The sequence below is a fragment of the Heterodontus francisci genome, chromosome 16 (genome assembly GCF_036365525.1).
Source record: "Heterodontus francisci isolate sHetFra1 chromosome 16, sHetFra1.hap1, whole genome shotgun sequence".
NCBI lineage: Eukaryota > Metazoa > Chordata > Chondrichthyes > Heterodontiformes > Heterodontidae > Heterodontus > Heterodontus francisci.
Window position 1 is genome coordinate 89,201,001 of NC_090386.1, and position 16,642 is coordinate 89,217,642.

General features: G+C 43.8%; 1 protein-coding gene across 1 annotated transcript in view; it reads left to right on the forward strand.

The window, feature by feature from the left end:
• The window catches only part of LOC137378320 (deoxynucleoside triphosphate triphosphohydrolase SAMHD1-like), a 63,608-nt gene extending 48,907 nt beyond the window's left edge, over positions 1 to 14,701 (forward strand). Inside the window, exons 12-16 of the mRNA XM_068048580.1 lie at positions 2,578 to 2,669; positions 4,405 to 4,520; positions 9,223 to 9,362; positions 13,543 to 13,623; positions 14,522 to 14,701. Of these exons, the coding sequence (XP_067904681.1) occupies positions 2,578 to 2,669; positions 4,405 to 4,520; positions 9,223 to 9,362; positions 13,543 to 13,623; positions 14,522 to 14,701 (609 nt within the window). The remainder of the gene's footprint in view (positions 1 to 2,577; positions 2,670 to 4,404; positions 4,521 to 9,222; positions 9,363 to 13,542; positions 13,624 to 14,521) is intronic.
• The last annotated feature ends 1,941 nt before the right edge of the window (positions 14,702 to 16,642 follow it).

Genomic DNA, 16,642 nt, shown 5'->3' on the forward strand with positions numbered 1-16,642 from the left:
GTCAGACAATGGAGTCCTGGTATCCGGACACCATCTTGATAAAAATAGAACTTTTCATACCCAGCTTCTGGATTTCAAGTTTGGAGTCGAAGAGTCTGCAACAGAATTGTGAACCCAATGTTTTTTAATTAGTTGGAGAAATGTAGCCATTACCACAGGAAGGGTTGTTTGCATTTTAATGACTTCTTAAGGATATGTTCAGAAAGGTCGTTTGCATTTCAATGACTTTGCCAAGTCTTGTCCAGACATAAAAATTAGCTTGGGGTTCTTGCAGTTACATGTTTATTGGTAGAAAAGGAAAGGTCATCTGACCTCTCAACTCCATTTGTTTTACAGGAAAGTGTCCGTTTGGGTTTATACTTCATAAGTTCATATTTACAGTTCTTACGTTCGTATTGCATGAGCATGTCAAAGTATCTATTGGGTCCACATTATATCAAGAATGCTGATGGGCTTTGCATTCCGATGCACTAATGAAGGATTAATAACTTTTGCAACACGACATTGTCAAACCTAGCACAAAGGAAGATGGCTGTGGTTGTTGGAGGCCAATCATCTTAGCACCAGGACAGCACTGCAGGAGTTCCTCAGAGTAGTGTCCTAGGCCGAACCATCTTCAGCTGCTTCGTCAATGACCTTCTTTCAATCATAAGGTCAGAAGTGGGGATGTTCACTGATGATTGCACAGTGCTAAGCACCATTCACGACTCCTCAGATACTGAAGCAGTCCATGCTTGTATGCAGCATGTCCTGGACAACATTCAGGCTCAAGCTGATAAGTGGCAAGTAACATTCACGCCACACAAGTGCAAGGCAAAGACCATCTCCAACAGGAGAGAATCTAACCATCTCCCCTTGACATTCAACGGCATTACCATCACTGAACCCCCCCACCATCAACATCCTGGGCTTACCATTGACCAGAAACTTAATTGGACCAGCCATATAAATACTGTGGCTACAAGAGCAGGTTGGAGGCTGGGAATTCTGCGGTGAGTAACTCACCTCCTGACTCTCCAAAGCCTGTCCACCATCTACAAGGCACAAGTCAGGAGTGTGATGGAATACTCTCCAATTGTTTGGATGAGTGCGGTTCCAACAACACTTAAGAAGCTCGACACCATCCAGGACAAAGCAGTCTGTTCGATTGGTACCCCTTCCATGACCTTAAACATTCACTCCCTCCACCACTGGCGCACAGTGGCAGCAGTATGTTCCCTCTATAAGACACACTGCGGCAACTTGCCAAGGCTCCTTCGACAGCACCTTTCAAACCCGCAACCTCTACCATCTTGCAGAACTAGGACAGCAGATGCATGAGAGCACCATCACCTGCAAGATCCCCTCCAAGTCACACGCCATTCAGATTGGAACTATATTGTCATTCCTTCACTGTCACTGAGTTAAAATCTGGAACTCCCTCCCTAACAGCACTGTGGGTGCACCTACATCACGTAGACTGCAGAAGTTCAAGAAGGCGGCTCAGCACCACCTTCTTGAAGGTAATTAGGGATGGGCATTAAATGCTGGTCTTGCTGGTGACGCTCACATCCCACGAATGAATGTAAGCAACACGTCTAATGATGCACAGTGCAAGGGCCACAAGGCTAATCGTTGGTGTCAGAAGTTATAGAATCGTAAAAATCATAGAATCATAGAAATTTAGAGCACAGAAGGAAGTAATATGGCCCATCATGTCTGCAGTGGCCCACAAGGACAAATCCAGCCTAATCCCAATTTCCAGCTTTGGTACTTCAATTGCACATCCAAACACTTTTTAAATGCTATGTGGGTTTCTGCCTCTCCCACCCTGTCAGGCAGTGAGTTCCATATCACAACCATCCTCTGGGTGAAAAACTTCCCCTCGAATCCTCTCCAACCCTCCTACCTTTAACTCTAAATTTATGCCTTCTGGTTATGGACTCCTCAACTAAAGGGACTGAGCCTTTCGTATCGACTCTATCTCGACCCCTCATCATATTATACACCTCAATTAAATCACCCTTCAACCTTCTCTGTTCCAAAGAAAAGAACCCTTGCCTATCCAATCTTTCCTCATAATAAAATTCTCCAGTCTATCTTACAGGAAAACATTGGAGATACTTGGATTTTCGAGCTCTGATTGGCAGAGTCCAGGAGGTGATTTTATGCAGGTCTATTTCATTATAAATGGTATGGAAAAGACAAATGCAGAAAGTCACTAAGTTAAATTGCAAGAGTAGGACAAGGGGCCACATATACAATGAGTAAAAGGTTAATTTAGGACTGATGTCAGGAAATTCTAATTGATCAACACATGAAATGGACTCCAAGATAATTTAGTGAGGGGAAAACCGAGAAATAATTGTGAAATTGTGATTTGGGGTTGGTGGGGGTGGGGGTGATGGGAGCAGCGTGGACTTTAACATAATACTGAATAAACTGAATAGCTTCCATCTCAGTAATTATCTTGTGATCCAATTTTAACTGAATTACTCGTTGGTATGTCTCACTGCAGGCTGTCTGTCCAAGGACTTTGTTCCTAACGTATAGTGTGATGAACAAGGGTTTATTCCAGTTTTCTGTCTTTCCTTGCAGGAAGCTGTCAACCTGTATGACATGTTTCACACATGCTACACTCTGCATTGCAGAGCCTACCAGCATGCTGTGGTCAACGCCATCGAATGGATGTGAGTGTTGCTGCAGTGAAGTCGTGCCTCTCTGGGAACTGTCTCTGTTATTTTTCACTTTTTTTTTCTCACCCCATGTAATCTGTTCTTCTTTTCTCCTGAAAGTACTGGCTCATGCCCAAGTACGAGTCCCTGCTTTCAGTCATCCTCTAGCACCTTAAACCTAGATGTGAACTCAAGACAGTAAGTGTTGGCAGCCCATTGACTCTGCCCAAGAGACATGGTGAAATTATTTATGACTTTAACTCCTCATAGGGGCTAAACCAAATCAGGAGTTCATTCCTCCGAATCTCCTTTCATTAAGTTTAAACAAGGCAAATTCTTATAGACACTTCTTTGGGTCCAAAGAATTGAACTAGCTTTCCCTCAAAGAAAGAAAGCTAACAGAGAATATTGCCATCTTTCGGCTAGCCTATTTTTGCTAATAATGGCTATGTCATAAATATCCCAGATATTATAAGGGTCTGGGAAACTCTCTTCAATACGTATCTTTCCACTTAAAAAGACACAGAGAGGGGTTTCTTGTAGTATACAGAATACTACATGAGATAATTTATTAACTTTTACATATTTATTAAAGCATTTAACATGCAATACACTTCTAAGTGGATAAGTATATCACAGTATCAAATATTACTAAGAGATGTAACAGATAATCTTATTTCTAACATAGAATCCAAAAGTTTAACCTTGCTAATGTTAGTGCAAAATATCTTAGAATATCCATCAAAATTCAAAGTAAACTTTTACCTTAAACCCCCCGAGTAAACCATGGGGTGAGAAGTATTGTTTGAGGAATTCAACACTTCTAATTTTTTGCTTCAAAACCTCTCATGTTTATACTGTTTCTAAGCTGTCATATGACCTCTTAGCATATAGGTGTTACCTTTCTGTGTGTTTTTCCTACTTTCAAGATCCATATTTGGCAGTATCATTAAATAACTCTCTACTTAATGTTTTACTGGAAATCTCCTATTCTTGAAGTTGTGAGCATTTATCTGGTCAAAATGTTTATAATTGTGTTTACTTGACCTCTTGTTTCTGTAAGTCCATTCCACTTATTGTTTTATTATCTATAAATGCCTTTTTTATGGTACCTTAAAGCAACCTTTTGAGTTGATCTGTCTGCATCAACAACCCCATAAACTAATTAAGTTTATTGCTACCTCTTTCTGATGTCACACAGGATATTTCAATGTGTGTGTTTATTTTTCAAGTCCCTGGCAACAGAGACACAAATGGATTTCCCAACTTGTTTCTGGTTCATAACAAGGACCTTGAATTTTTTTAACTCTACGTTATTAAGGGGAATGTCAGTGAGTCTTGAAAACTGACCATTTATTCAATCTTTAATTCTAAAAGGTATAATATATTAACTATATCTAAAGTTTACCTAATTAAGCCAATTATATCTATATTCCATCACAATCAAAGCCAAAGTCTGATGGCGACATGTTAAATTGCAGCAACAGTTTCTTGGTTGTTGATCAAGTTTAGGAACCCTGGCAGATTGTAGTTTCTTTAACTTTCCCCTTCCTTGTCCTAAGGACACAGGCCAATTGCAGACCATTGCTGTTGTGGTAGCTTCCCTGGGCTTCAGTCTGTCCCCATGTGGTACTGAATGTACCCACTGAACCATTAGATGACTATGCAAACAATTTAGAAGTTCTCTTGTTTTGAAGACGCAGTGCGAAAAATGCTGCTGACACATTTCTAAAAATGTTTAATCCTTCAGGATCACAGATGCACTGCTGCTGGCAGATGGGCATATCACAATAAGCGGTGCAAATGGGGAATCTTATACAATCTCCTCAGCAATTCAGGACATGGTGGCTTATACCAAACTCACAGGTGAGTATTGTTGTATGATTCATTCCGATCTAAAGCTGTTCTTTGACTTCTAGAATTGTATAGCCCAACAGGCTATTCGGCCCATCAATCCTATGCCAGCTCTTTGAAAGATCTATCCAATTAGTCCCACTCCCCTGCTCTTTCCCCGTAGCCCTGCACATTTTTCTTTTCCAAGGAAATGTTCTGTTCCCTTTTGAAAGTTACTATTAATTCTAGTTCCACCACTCTTTCAGGAAATGCATTCCAGATCATCATAACCTGCTGTGTGTAAAAAAATATTCTTATCTCCATCTGTTTGTTTTTCCAATTAACATAAATCTGTCTCTTCTGGTTACTGAACCGCCTGCCAGTGTAAACAGTTTCTCCTCATTTGCTCTATCAAAACCCTTGACAATTTTGAATGCATCAATCATATCCCCTCTTAATCTTCTCTGCTGTAAGGAGAAAAATCTCAGCTTCTCCAGTCTTTCCACATAACTGAAGACTTTCATCTGTATTTCCATTCTTGTAAATCCCCTCTCCAAGGCCTTGACTTCCTTCCTAAAGTGTGGTTCCCAGAATTGGGCACAATACTCCAGCTGAGGCCTGATTGGTGATTTATAAAGGTTGAGCACAGCTTCCTTGCTTTTTCTCCCCACAATTATAGATAGATAGGAAACCAGCTGTGAGGAGGATACAAAGGGCCGATTTTACCAAGTTCTTGACGTCGTGTTCCGTGACTGGGGGAGCCTGAAGATGGGTCCAGAAGAGGCCCGCCACAGACCTTGATGCTGGGAGGGTCCGGCCCGATACCCGGCAGTGGTGAGGCTCAGTGGCCGTCCCCCGCCGCCGCCCCCCCAACCCCGCTGCTGAGCGACGGGACCTGAATTTAAATAATCAAATTAATAAAACAAATACATTTAAATGGAGTTACCTGCAACCTTGCAGGCCCACCGCGATCTTCGGCAGGGCGACCGGCGCTCCTGCACCTTCAATTCCCCGACTGGGGAAAGGCAGTATGACACTGGTGGGGAGGGGAGGGGAGTTAATATTTTCAGTGCTGGGGGTAGGGGGGTGGGGTTGCAGAGATGGGGTCAAACAAACATAATGGGTATAGGGGATGGTGCGAAGGGGTGAACTTCAAACTTTGTGCAGTCTGGGGTGGAGGCGGGGGGGGGGGGAAGGTCACATCTAAAAGGTAAGTGTTTTGGTGGGGGGGGTGGGGCGGGGGAGAGGACAAATAGTTAATGTCATTGTTTTTGGGGGTAGGAAAGGGGCATGAGAAGTTTATTTTGGGGGAATATTTCTTTAAAAATTTAAATGAGCTAGCAGAGCTGGCTGCCCTTTAAAAACGGCGCCAGCACCTGTGCACAGGCAGCTGACACCATTGCCGGGGACGGACAGCTTGCCCCCTCCAAGTGATTGGGGGGATGGGCCGCCACGGCTAGTTAAATGAGCCGCCGCACAGGGAGAGCGCAGTGGCGCTTTGGTGGGCGGGCGGCCATTTTTGAGCTCGCTGTCAAGATTGGTGCGGGCTCTTAAAATTCAGCCAAAGAGTCTGCAAAGGGATATAGATAGGGTAAGTGAATGGGCAAAAAGTTGGCAGATGGAATATAATGTGGAAAATTGTGAGGTTGTCCACTTTGGCAGGAAGAATAGAAACGCAGAATATTATTTAAATGGAGAGAGTTCAGAATGCTGTGGTACAGAGGGATTTGGGTGTCCTTATATATGACTCATAAAAAGTCAGCATGCAGGTACAGCAAGTAAATAGGAAGGCAAATGCAATGTTGGCCTTTATTGCAAAGGAGGTGGAGTATATAAATAGGGAAGTCTTCCTACAAATGTGCAGGGCACTGGTGAGACCACACATAGAGTTTTGATCTCCTAACTTAAGGAGGGATAAACTTGCATTGGAAGCAGTTCAGAAAAGGTTCACTAGGTTGATTCCTGGGATGAGGGATTTTTCTTATGAGGAAAGGTTGAGCAGGTTGGACCTATTATCATTGGTGTTTCATAGTCATACAGTTTTACAGCACAGAAACAGGCCCTTCGGCCCAACGTGCCTGCGCCGACCATCAAGCACCCATCCTAACTAATCCCCTTTCCCTGCCCTTGGTCCGTAGCCTTGCATGTTATGGCGTTTCAAGTGCTCATCTAAATACTTCTTGAACGTCGTGAGTGTTCCTGCCTCTACCACCTCTTCAGGTAGTGTGTTCCAGATTCCAACCACCCTCTGGGTGAAAAAAGTCTTCCTCAACACCCCTCTAAACCTCCTGCCCCTTACTTTAAATCTATGCCCCTCTCCGCTAAGGGAAAAAGTTTCTTCCTATCTATTCTATCAATGCCCCTCATAATTTTGTATACCTCAATCAGGTCTCCCCTCAGCCTTCTCCACTCCAAGGAAAACAACCCCGTCTTCATAACTGCAATGCTCCAGCCCAGGCAACATCCTAGTGAATCTCCTCTGCAATCACATCCTTCCTATAGTCTGGTGACCAGAACTGTACACAGTACTCCAGCTGTGGCCTAACCAGCATTTTATACAGCTCCATCATAACCTCCCTGCTCTTATATTCTATGCCTCGGCTAATAAAGGCAAGTATCCCGTATGCCTTTCTAACCACCTTATCTACCTGTGCTGCTGCCTTCAATGATCTATGGACAAGCACCCCAAGGTCCCTCTGATCCTCTGTACTCCCTAGGGTCCTACAATCCATTGTATATTCCCTTGTCTTGTGAGACCTCTCAAAGTGCATCACCTCACACTTCTCAGGATTAAACTCCATTTGGCACTGCTCCACCCATCTTACCAGCCCATCTATATCGTCCTGTAGTCTAAGGCTTTCCTCCTCTCTATTTACGACACCACCAATTTTCGTGTCGTCTGCGAACTTACTGATCATACTTCCTATATTCACGTCTAAATCATTAATGTACACGAAAAACAGTAAGGGTCCCAGCACTGATCCCTGCGGTACCCCATTGGTCACAGGCCTCCATTCACAAAACAACCCTCTACCATCACACTCTGCTTCCTTCCACTAAGCCAATTTTGAATCCAATTTGCTGAATTTGCCTTCCCCCAATTCAGTACTTATTTCCAGTCCCTCTATGTCCTTTTCCATAACAACCTTAAATTTTACAGAGTTATGGTCACTATCCCCAAAATGCCACTTCTACCACTTGTCTGGCTTCATTCCCTAGGATTAAGTCCAGTAACACCCCTCCTCTTGTCAGACTCTGGCTCAAAAAGCTCTCCTGAATGCAATTTTTCGCCCCCTTTAAGCTTTTTGCACTAATACTATCCCCTCTAATATAGGAGAAGTTGAAATCCCCTACTATTATTACCCTATTATTATTGCACTTCTCTGGGATTTGCTTACCTATCTGCTCCTCTACCACTGCCTGACTGTTTGGAGGCCTGTAGTACACTCCCAGCCAAGTGATAGCCCCCTTTTTGTTTTAAGTTCTACCCATATTGCCTCATTAGAGGAACCTTCTAAGATATCATCCCTCCTTACTGCAGTAATTGTCTCTTTAATCAACAGTGCAATGCCACCTCCACTTTTACCCCCTCCCCTATCACGTCTGAAGATTCAATACCCTGGGATATTAAACTGCCAGTCCTGCCCTTCCCTCAACTATGTCTCAGTAATAGCAATAATATCATATTCCCATGTGTTAATAAACATCCTAAATTCATCTGCTTACTGGTAATACTCCTTGCATTAAAATAGATACAATCCAGCCTTGCATTATTTGCCTGAGCCTTAACAGGTCTACATTTACTCTGTCCTCCAGACTGACTTAGATTCACATTTTTGATTGTACATCACCCCCTACTGTACCTCCACTCTGTATCCCACCCCCCTGCCAAATTAGTTTAACCCCCCACCTCCCCCTCCCCAACAGCACGAGCAAACCTCCAAGCAAGGATGCTGGTCCCGTTCTGGTTCTGATGCAACCCATCCATCTTATACAGATCCCACCTTCGCCAGAAACAGGCCCAGTGATCCAAGAATCTAAAGCCCTCCCTCCTGCACCATCTCCCCAACCATGCATTCATCTGCTCTAACCTCCTATTCATACACTCACGAGCCTGTGGCACCGGAAGAAACCCAGAGATTACAACCTTTGAGATCCTACTTTTTAATCTGCTGCCTAGCTCCCTAAATTATTTTTGTAGAATGAGAGGTGATCTTATTGAGACATACAAGATTCTGAGGGTGTTGACAGGGTAGTTGCTGTGAGGATATTTCCACTCACTGGGGAATCTGGATCTAGGGGGCACAGTTTCAAAATAAGGGGACTCCCATTTAAGGCAGAGATAAGGAGGAATTTTTTCTCTCAGAGGGTCGTTAGTGTTTGGAATTCTCTCCCCAAGAAAGTGGTGGAGGCTGGGTCATTGAACATATTCAAAGCTGAGTTAGACCAATTCTTGCTTGACAAGGGAGTCAAGGATTATGGGTGGTGAGGGTGGTGGGGGTGCGGGGGGGGCGGTGGTTGGTGGTGGTGGCGGTCAGGCAGGAAAGTGGAGTTGAGGCCACAATCAGATCAGCCATGATCATATTGAATGGCAGAGCAGGCTTGAGGGGCCAAATGGTCTACTCCTGCTCCAATTTCTTATGTTCTAATGTAGTACTTGCACCAGTGGCAATATGAAGCCCAATTTCACGGCCTATAGTTTTAGCTGACCAGAGCTTCATGGTTGTTTTTCCAGACAATATCTTTCAACAGATCCTGGATTCATCTAACCCTGACTTGAAACGCGCACAGGAAATCCTGAACAAAATCATTTGTCGCAAGCTGTACAAATACATCGGGCATACTCGGCGTAAAGCAGCAAATGCAATTCAAGAGGTAAGTATTACATAGAATGATACAGTATTTACAACACAGAAACAAGTTGTTTGATCCAACTGGTCTATGCTGATGTTTATACTCCACACGTGTCTCCCTCCACTGTGATGACCTCACCCACTCTGACCCCGGTATTCTGGGGTTCCCAACTCTCCCACCTGGGCGGGAGTTAGCAAAATGGAAGGTTGGTCTCCCGATATCTGCAGCTGGCAACTCAGGGGAAACATCCTTGTACACATGATAGTTTTTATTTATATATTACTTCAATCTTTCTATTCTTTTCTGTTCTTTATTTATAAATTATGTTATTCATTTCACTATGAAACAAAACATCAATTATTTTATTCAGGGCTTGGTGTTACTGAGATACTCAACTAATGTAAATGCAATGACATTTGTAAATAGTGGGCAATGTCACATGATCAAATGTCATGCGAGCAAGCATCCCATGAGTGGTATCATATAGTTGAATGCCATGTGATCAAATATTACATGATCAAATCTTCAGGAATAGGTCAAACCCAAGTTGACAAAATTACTTTATTCCCTCCTTCCTTTTAAATGCTTTATTGCAATCAGCTTCAACCACCATGTGGCAGCAAGTTTCACATTCTCCTCACTCCCTGTGCAAGGAAAGTCTACTAAATTCTTTACTTAATCTGTTAGTGGCTATTTTATACTTATGCCCCCCCCCCCCCACCGCCCCGTTTTGGACTGATCCACAATTGGAAGTTGTTTCTCCATATCCACCCTATTGAACGCCTCCATCATTTTAAAGATCTCTATTGAGTTTCCTCTTGGTCTTTTCCAGGGTTTCAATTCCCCCGTGTACAGGAGATACTGACTCCTTGTTTACGATCCGAAGGTCTGGGAGGGTGAAACCCATTGTTCTTCAGGGGTTACCCCTGCGGTCTCTGTTTTTACATAAAAATTCTTTGATCTGTGTTCTCTGTTGTCCTGAAAACCAAGATTTCTGTCTTGTCCTTTAGCAGAGTGGATGTGAGGACACCTGACCTTCTGGACTTCACCTTAAATCACGATTTTTAAAACATAATCATGTTACAAAGTCCAGTGTTCATAACAGTATCATCGGCAAATTTTGAAGTATTATTCTGTATTCCAAGATCCAAGTCATTTATATATAGCAAAAAAGGCAGTGGTCCTAGCACTGACACTTGGGGAACACCACTGTCTATCATCCTCCAGCCTGAAAAGCAACCATTTACCATGACTTGCTGGTTTCTGTCCTTGAGCCAATATTACCCCATCCATTTCCTCTACTCTCTCCGCTTCTGCCGATATTTTGTCAGATTCCTCTTCCTTAGTAAGCACTGATGCAAAGTACTCATTAAGCTGTCTAGCCTTGCCCTGTGCTTCTAAGCATATATTACCCGCTTGTCCCTAATAGGCCCCACTCCTCCTCTTACTACTCACTTCCATGCCGGTGGAAGATCTTTGGGTTCCCTTTTATGTTGAATGGCATTTTATTCTCATATTCTCTCTTTGCCAGTTTTATTTTCCTCTTCACCTCCCCTCTCAACCTATTTGGCCTAGTTTTCACTTGAAGAATTCACCTGGCATGCACCAGACAATGTCTTTTTTGTTTCAACATAATCTCTATCTCCCTCATCCTCCAAAGAGCCTTGTTTTTGGTTTCCCTACCATTTGTGCTTGTTGGAATGTTCCTAACTTGTACCTGAAGCATCTCTTCCTGAAAGATAATCCATTGTTCCTCTACAGTTTTGCCTGTCAGTCTTTGACTCCATTTTATCCTGACTAGATCCCTTCTCATCACACTGAAATTAGCCCTCTTCCAATCTAGTCATTCTACCTCATATCATTCATTTCTTTTCTGCATTATGATTCTAAACCTTATGATAAGATGATTACTCTTAACCCAAATGCTCCCCCACAGATACTTGGTCCACTTGGCCCTCCTCATTTCCCAGCACCAGATCCAGCAATGCCCCTTTTCTAGTTGGGCTGAGAACATACTGATCAAGGAAGTTCTCCTGAACACAATCCAGAAATTCTTCCCCGTCCTTTCCCTTTACTCTAAAATTATCCCAATTGATATTTGGGTAATTAAAGTCCCCCACTATGATCACTCTTTAGTTCTTGCACATCTTTGTGATTTCCCTGCAAATTTGCTCCTCTCTCTCTCTCTTTCTCTCCCTCACTATTTGGAGGCCTCTATAATACCACTAGGAGCATAATTATACCCTTTTTGCTTCTCAACACCAACCAAATGGATTCTGTCCTTGCCCCCTCAAGGACATCTCCTCGTTTCAACACTATAGTAGTCACCCCACCTCCATTTTTCCCTTCTTTATCTTTTCTGAACACTTTATATCCTTGTATATTAAGCGCCGAGTCCTCACAATTTTTAAGCCACGTGTCCATTATTGTCACTACATCATATTCCCTTATTGCTATTTGTGCTTGTAGCTCACCAACCTTATTCACTACACTTTGTGCATTTACATATCTGCATTAAAATCCTGTTTTTGCATTCCTCGTCGCCCTTCTCAGTCTACTCCTACCTAATATGGAACTGCTTCCTTCTCCAGTACTGTCCAACCCTCTCAGATTATACACCTTATTTCTCTTTTCTACTTCTATATACTGGTGTCTATCCCCCTGCCAATTTAGTTTAAACCCTCCCTAACTACACAGTGCAGCCCATTCCTTTTGAATAGGTGCCTTCTGCCCCAGAACTAATCCCACTGCATGAAGAATCTGAAGCTCTCCCTCCTGCACCTTGCTTCAAGACACCCATTGATCCTCCTTATCTTCCTATTTCTACTCTCTCTAGTGCATAGCAAAGGAAGTAATCCAGAGATTACTACCTTTGAGGTCCTACTCTTTAACTTCCTCACTAGCTCCTGAAAATTTGACTGTATGACCTCAATACCTGCCTTTGCTATGTCGCTGGTACCAATATGTACCACAACTTCTGACACGCTCCCTTCCCCCTGCAAGATATTCTGCACCCTTTCTGTTATATCCTTTACCCTGGCACCAGGGAGGCAATACACCATGCGGGACTCACAATGGTGGTTAAGAAATGCCTGTCTGTCCCCCTGACTACAGAATCACCTATAACAATTGCATTTCTATACTTTGCTGCTCCCTCCTGTACAGTCCCTTGCTCATTGGTGCCATAGTCTGGACTGCACTCCTTCAGGGTATGGTTACTCTCAGCAGTCTCCAGTGGCACACACCCTGAAGACCCCTGCACCTCCTGTCTCTTCCTAGTCTTCCAGACCCACATCGTATCCAGAACTCTTATTGCCTGTGGGGTGACCACCTCCTGGAAAGTATGATCCAGGAAACCCTCCTGCTCCCTGATGCTCCGCAGTGACTCCAGCTGCCCCTCAAGCTCGGAAATTCTGCGCTCAAGTTGAAGCAGCTGGAGACACTTCCTACACATGTGATCACCCAAGACATGGAGTTCCCACATGGCGCAGGAATCTATTTGGTACCTTGTTTAAACTATTAATTTTAATTAATACTTCTAGATGTGCTCTGTGCTACTACTCTTATTAAGTTAGTCACTGTTTATTAATTTTCCGGCTCCTAATTTGAAAATAAAATGCCCCAGACTAGAGAAAGAAAAAGAGAAATACTCACCAGCCAATCACTGACTTACTTTCCTGTGATGTTACTCCTTTATTTTTTTTTCTTGGTTTCCCCTTTCAGTGCTCTTTCTCTCTAAGTGTATATATATGTATATATATATATCCCCACCGCTGTTTTATCCCCACTGTGCTCTTTGACCTTCCACGCTGTTCTCGTAGTGCTCTCCCTCCCTAAAACTCTCTGCCTTGTTGTATCTCTCTCCTCCTTTAACATGCTTCTTAAAACCTACCTCTTTGACCAAGTTTTTGGTCATCTGTCCCAATATCTTCTTATGTAGCTCGGTGTCAAAGCTTGCCTATTAACACTTCTGTGACATTGTGCTATGTTAAGTGTAGGATGTTGTTATATGGCTCAGGTACTCCATGGATCAGTTTGCTAATCTATTAAGGAAACCCTGAAAAAACGTTTACAACTTGACTTTTGCATTGTTAATTTTTTATTATCAACACATTGTGACAGATGTTTTATTGTAAGGCAGGTTTATTTTTGTATAAAACCAATTTTAGGACAAACTGTCACAATCTGCTTTTCCTTTCAGCACGAGATCGAGCTCCTGTGTGAAGAGTTGGCCGCAGCAATCCCATCGACACCTTTGCATGCAGAAGATTTCAAAGTAAATGTAAGTATTGGATGGTTAAGGATGCATTAGAGTTCTTCCCTCTGCACCACCCAAGAAAATTGGCCAGTGCATATGGACACTGCTTCTAAGCTTCAGCCCAGAAGGTCAGTGGTTCAAACCCTGGGCTCAAATGAATCAGCTGATTGTATCAACTGAAGCACTGTGATTGACTTCTGTACATCTGAGCTCGATAGAGTGAAAATCAGCTCAGGTTCTTCTGGCTCATTGATCTCTGTTGTATAATGTATGTATGTGGGCGTTGGCTGAAGAGCTGTTTAGCTTGTCTAAGACGCAGCTGAATAATCTGCCAATATTCTCCCTTCCAATTCAAGTGGAACAGAATTGCCACTCGGGCGATTTGACTCAATTCATCCTGCTGTGTTTGACTTCAAGTCTTTAAAATACCAGTTGAAGCTTAGTCACACTATTTCAGTACATTCCAAAATAAGACCAGCACCCACACACACCCATACACACTCTCTTGGCATCTCTTTGCGAATTAAGATTTTGGGAAGGTTGTACTCATTGGTTGCAGGCCTGCTGGTGGCTAGTCAGGCCCATCCATTCTCCCACAGTGTGTACAAGTGAAGGTGTAGTCACTGCTGGGGGCAAATGGATCGATCCTTCTCCTCCATTTCTCTTTCATGCTGGTTCTTCGCTCAATCTCAAAGGTGTCTGTAGTCCTCCTGATGTAACATCTCCAGGCATCACAATCTATGGCCTGCACTTCCCACAGGTGATGGTCAATGTGGCACATAGAGAAGGACTTCCTCAGGGAGTCCCTGAAACGTTTGTATGGGGCCCCTCTGTTCCTTTTACCCATGGTCAGCTCTCCATACAACACGATCTTGGGCAGGCGACTGTCGTCCATCCGGGCAATGTGACCCGCCCAATGTAGTTGGCTTTGCAGGAGGATGGCCTCGATGCTGGTGATGTTGGCTGTTTCCAGGACCTCCATGTTTGTGATGTGGTGGAGCCAGCAGATCTTGATGATGCTGCGGAGGCAATGCTAATGGAAGAAGGCATACATGACGACGGTATAGGACCCTTGACTTGGCTCCATACGGAAGAGTGGTGAGGACTACGGCTTCGTACACTTTGAGTTTGGTCTGTGCTCTGAGGCGGTGGTTGCTTCACACACGTTTGCAGAGTCTGCCGAATGTACTGTTTGCTTTTGAAAGCCTATTGTCCACTTTCTTAACTATGGTGGCGTCACTCCCCAAATAAGTAAATTGCTTGACAGCATTCAGCTTGGTTCCCTCAATGACTATGCTTGGTCGTCTACATTCTTCTTGGGGTGCAGGCTGATGCAAAACTTCAGTTTTCTTTAAACTGATTTTTAGTCGGAAGAGCTGTACCGCTTCGGAAAAATGTGTTGCTATACGTTGCAAGTCTGACTCACAGTGGGTCAGGAGAGCAGAGTCATCGGCGAAAAGAAGTTCATGGATGAGTTTTTCTTGTGTCTTTGTGTGAGCCTGAAGATGCCAGAGGCTGAAAAGGCTTCCATCAGTCCGGAAGCATACGTAAACTCCCTCCTTAAGGTCTTCTGTTGCCTGCTGCAGCTGAAAAAGATGGTGAATAGGATCAGGGCCAGCACACAGCCTGCCTCACGCCATTGGAGATACAGAAGGGTCACTGTTTTGCTTGAGTTGTCCGTACTGATTTTCATGAAATTGCTTCACCGTGCCAGGAACCTGGGTGGGCATCCAAATTTCTCAGGAGTTTTCCAAAGTCCATTTCTGCTCACAGTGTTGAATGCCTTGGTCAGGTCTACGAAAGTGATGTACAGGCCTTTGTTTTGCTCACAACACTTTTCTTGTAAATTGTCTGACTGCAAATACCATGTCTGTGGTGCCTCTGTCTGCTCTGAAACCACACTGACTCTCTGGGACGTTTTCTTCCGCAATGGTAGGCACAAGCCTGTTCAGAAATAGTCTAGCCAGGATCTTCCCAGCAAAAGAAAGGAGGGTGATCCCACGGTAGTTGGAGCAGTCTGATTTTTCTCCTTTGTTTTTGTACAAGGTGATGATAATGGCATCACGAAGATCCCGTGGAATCCTGCAGGCCATGAAAAAATCATGGAGCTTGGTGTATAGGGCAGGGCCACCATGCTTCAAGGCTTCAAGTGGAATTCCATCGACTCCGGGGGCTTTGTTGTTCTTCATCTGGTTGATGGCGGTCACAGTTTCCTCCAGAATTGGGCTCTCATCCAGTTCTTCTTTGACAGGCTGTTGCTGGATACGATTGATGGCAGTATCATGCACTGTGCACTTGGTGCTGAAGAGAGTTTCAAAGTGCTTTGACCAGCGATCCAGGACTGACTCCTTGTCCGTGTGTAGGGTCTTGCCATCAGCGATCCTCAGAGGGTTTTTGGTTTGATGTGCTGGTCCATAGACAGATTTTTAGTGCTTCATAGAAACTTGTTATGTCACCAGTATCAGCGTACAGTTTAGTTTTTTCCGCAAGTGCGATCCACCAGTCATTTTGGATGTTCTTCAGTTTACATTGAAGGGTGCTGCATGCTTGATGATAGGCTGTCTTTTTCTCTTGGCTGGCCAGCTAATCCAGGTGAGCCTGATGAGCTGACCTTTTTATTTTTAGCAGATCTTGAATTTCCTTGTCATTTTCATCAAACCAGTCTCTATTCTTCTTGGTGCTGGGTCTGATGACCTCGTTGGAAGTATCCAGTACTACAGCATTGATGTGTTCCCAGAGTTCTTCTGGAGTGGAATCAGCAGTGAGATCAGGATGTTCTAGTCCAGTCTCGAAGGTTGCTTGATATCTATTTTTGCAAGATGAAGTTTACAGGTTGCTGACTCGAAATTTCTTTGATGGGTTGTCTCTAGGCCTGTTCGTGGGCTTAGGCTTGACGTGGAGAGTCAGCTTTGAGTGAACGAGCCAGTGGGCTGTACAACAGTCAGCACTGGGCATGACTGTAGTATGCAGGACGTCCTTTAGGTCACATTGGCACACCAAGATGTAATCTATCAGGTGTCAATGTTTAGAGTGGGGATGCCTC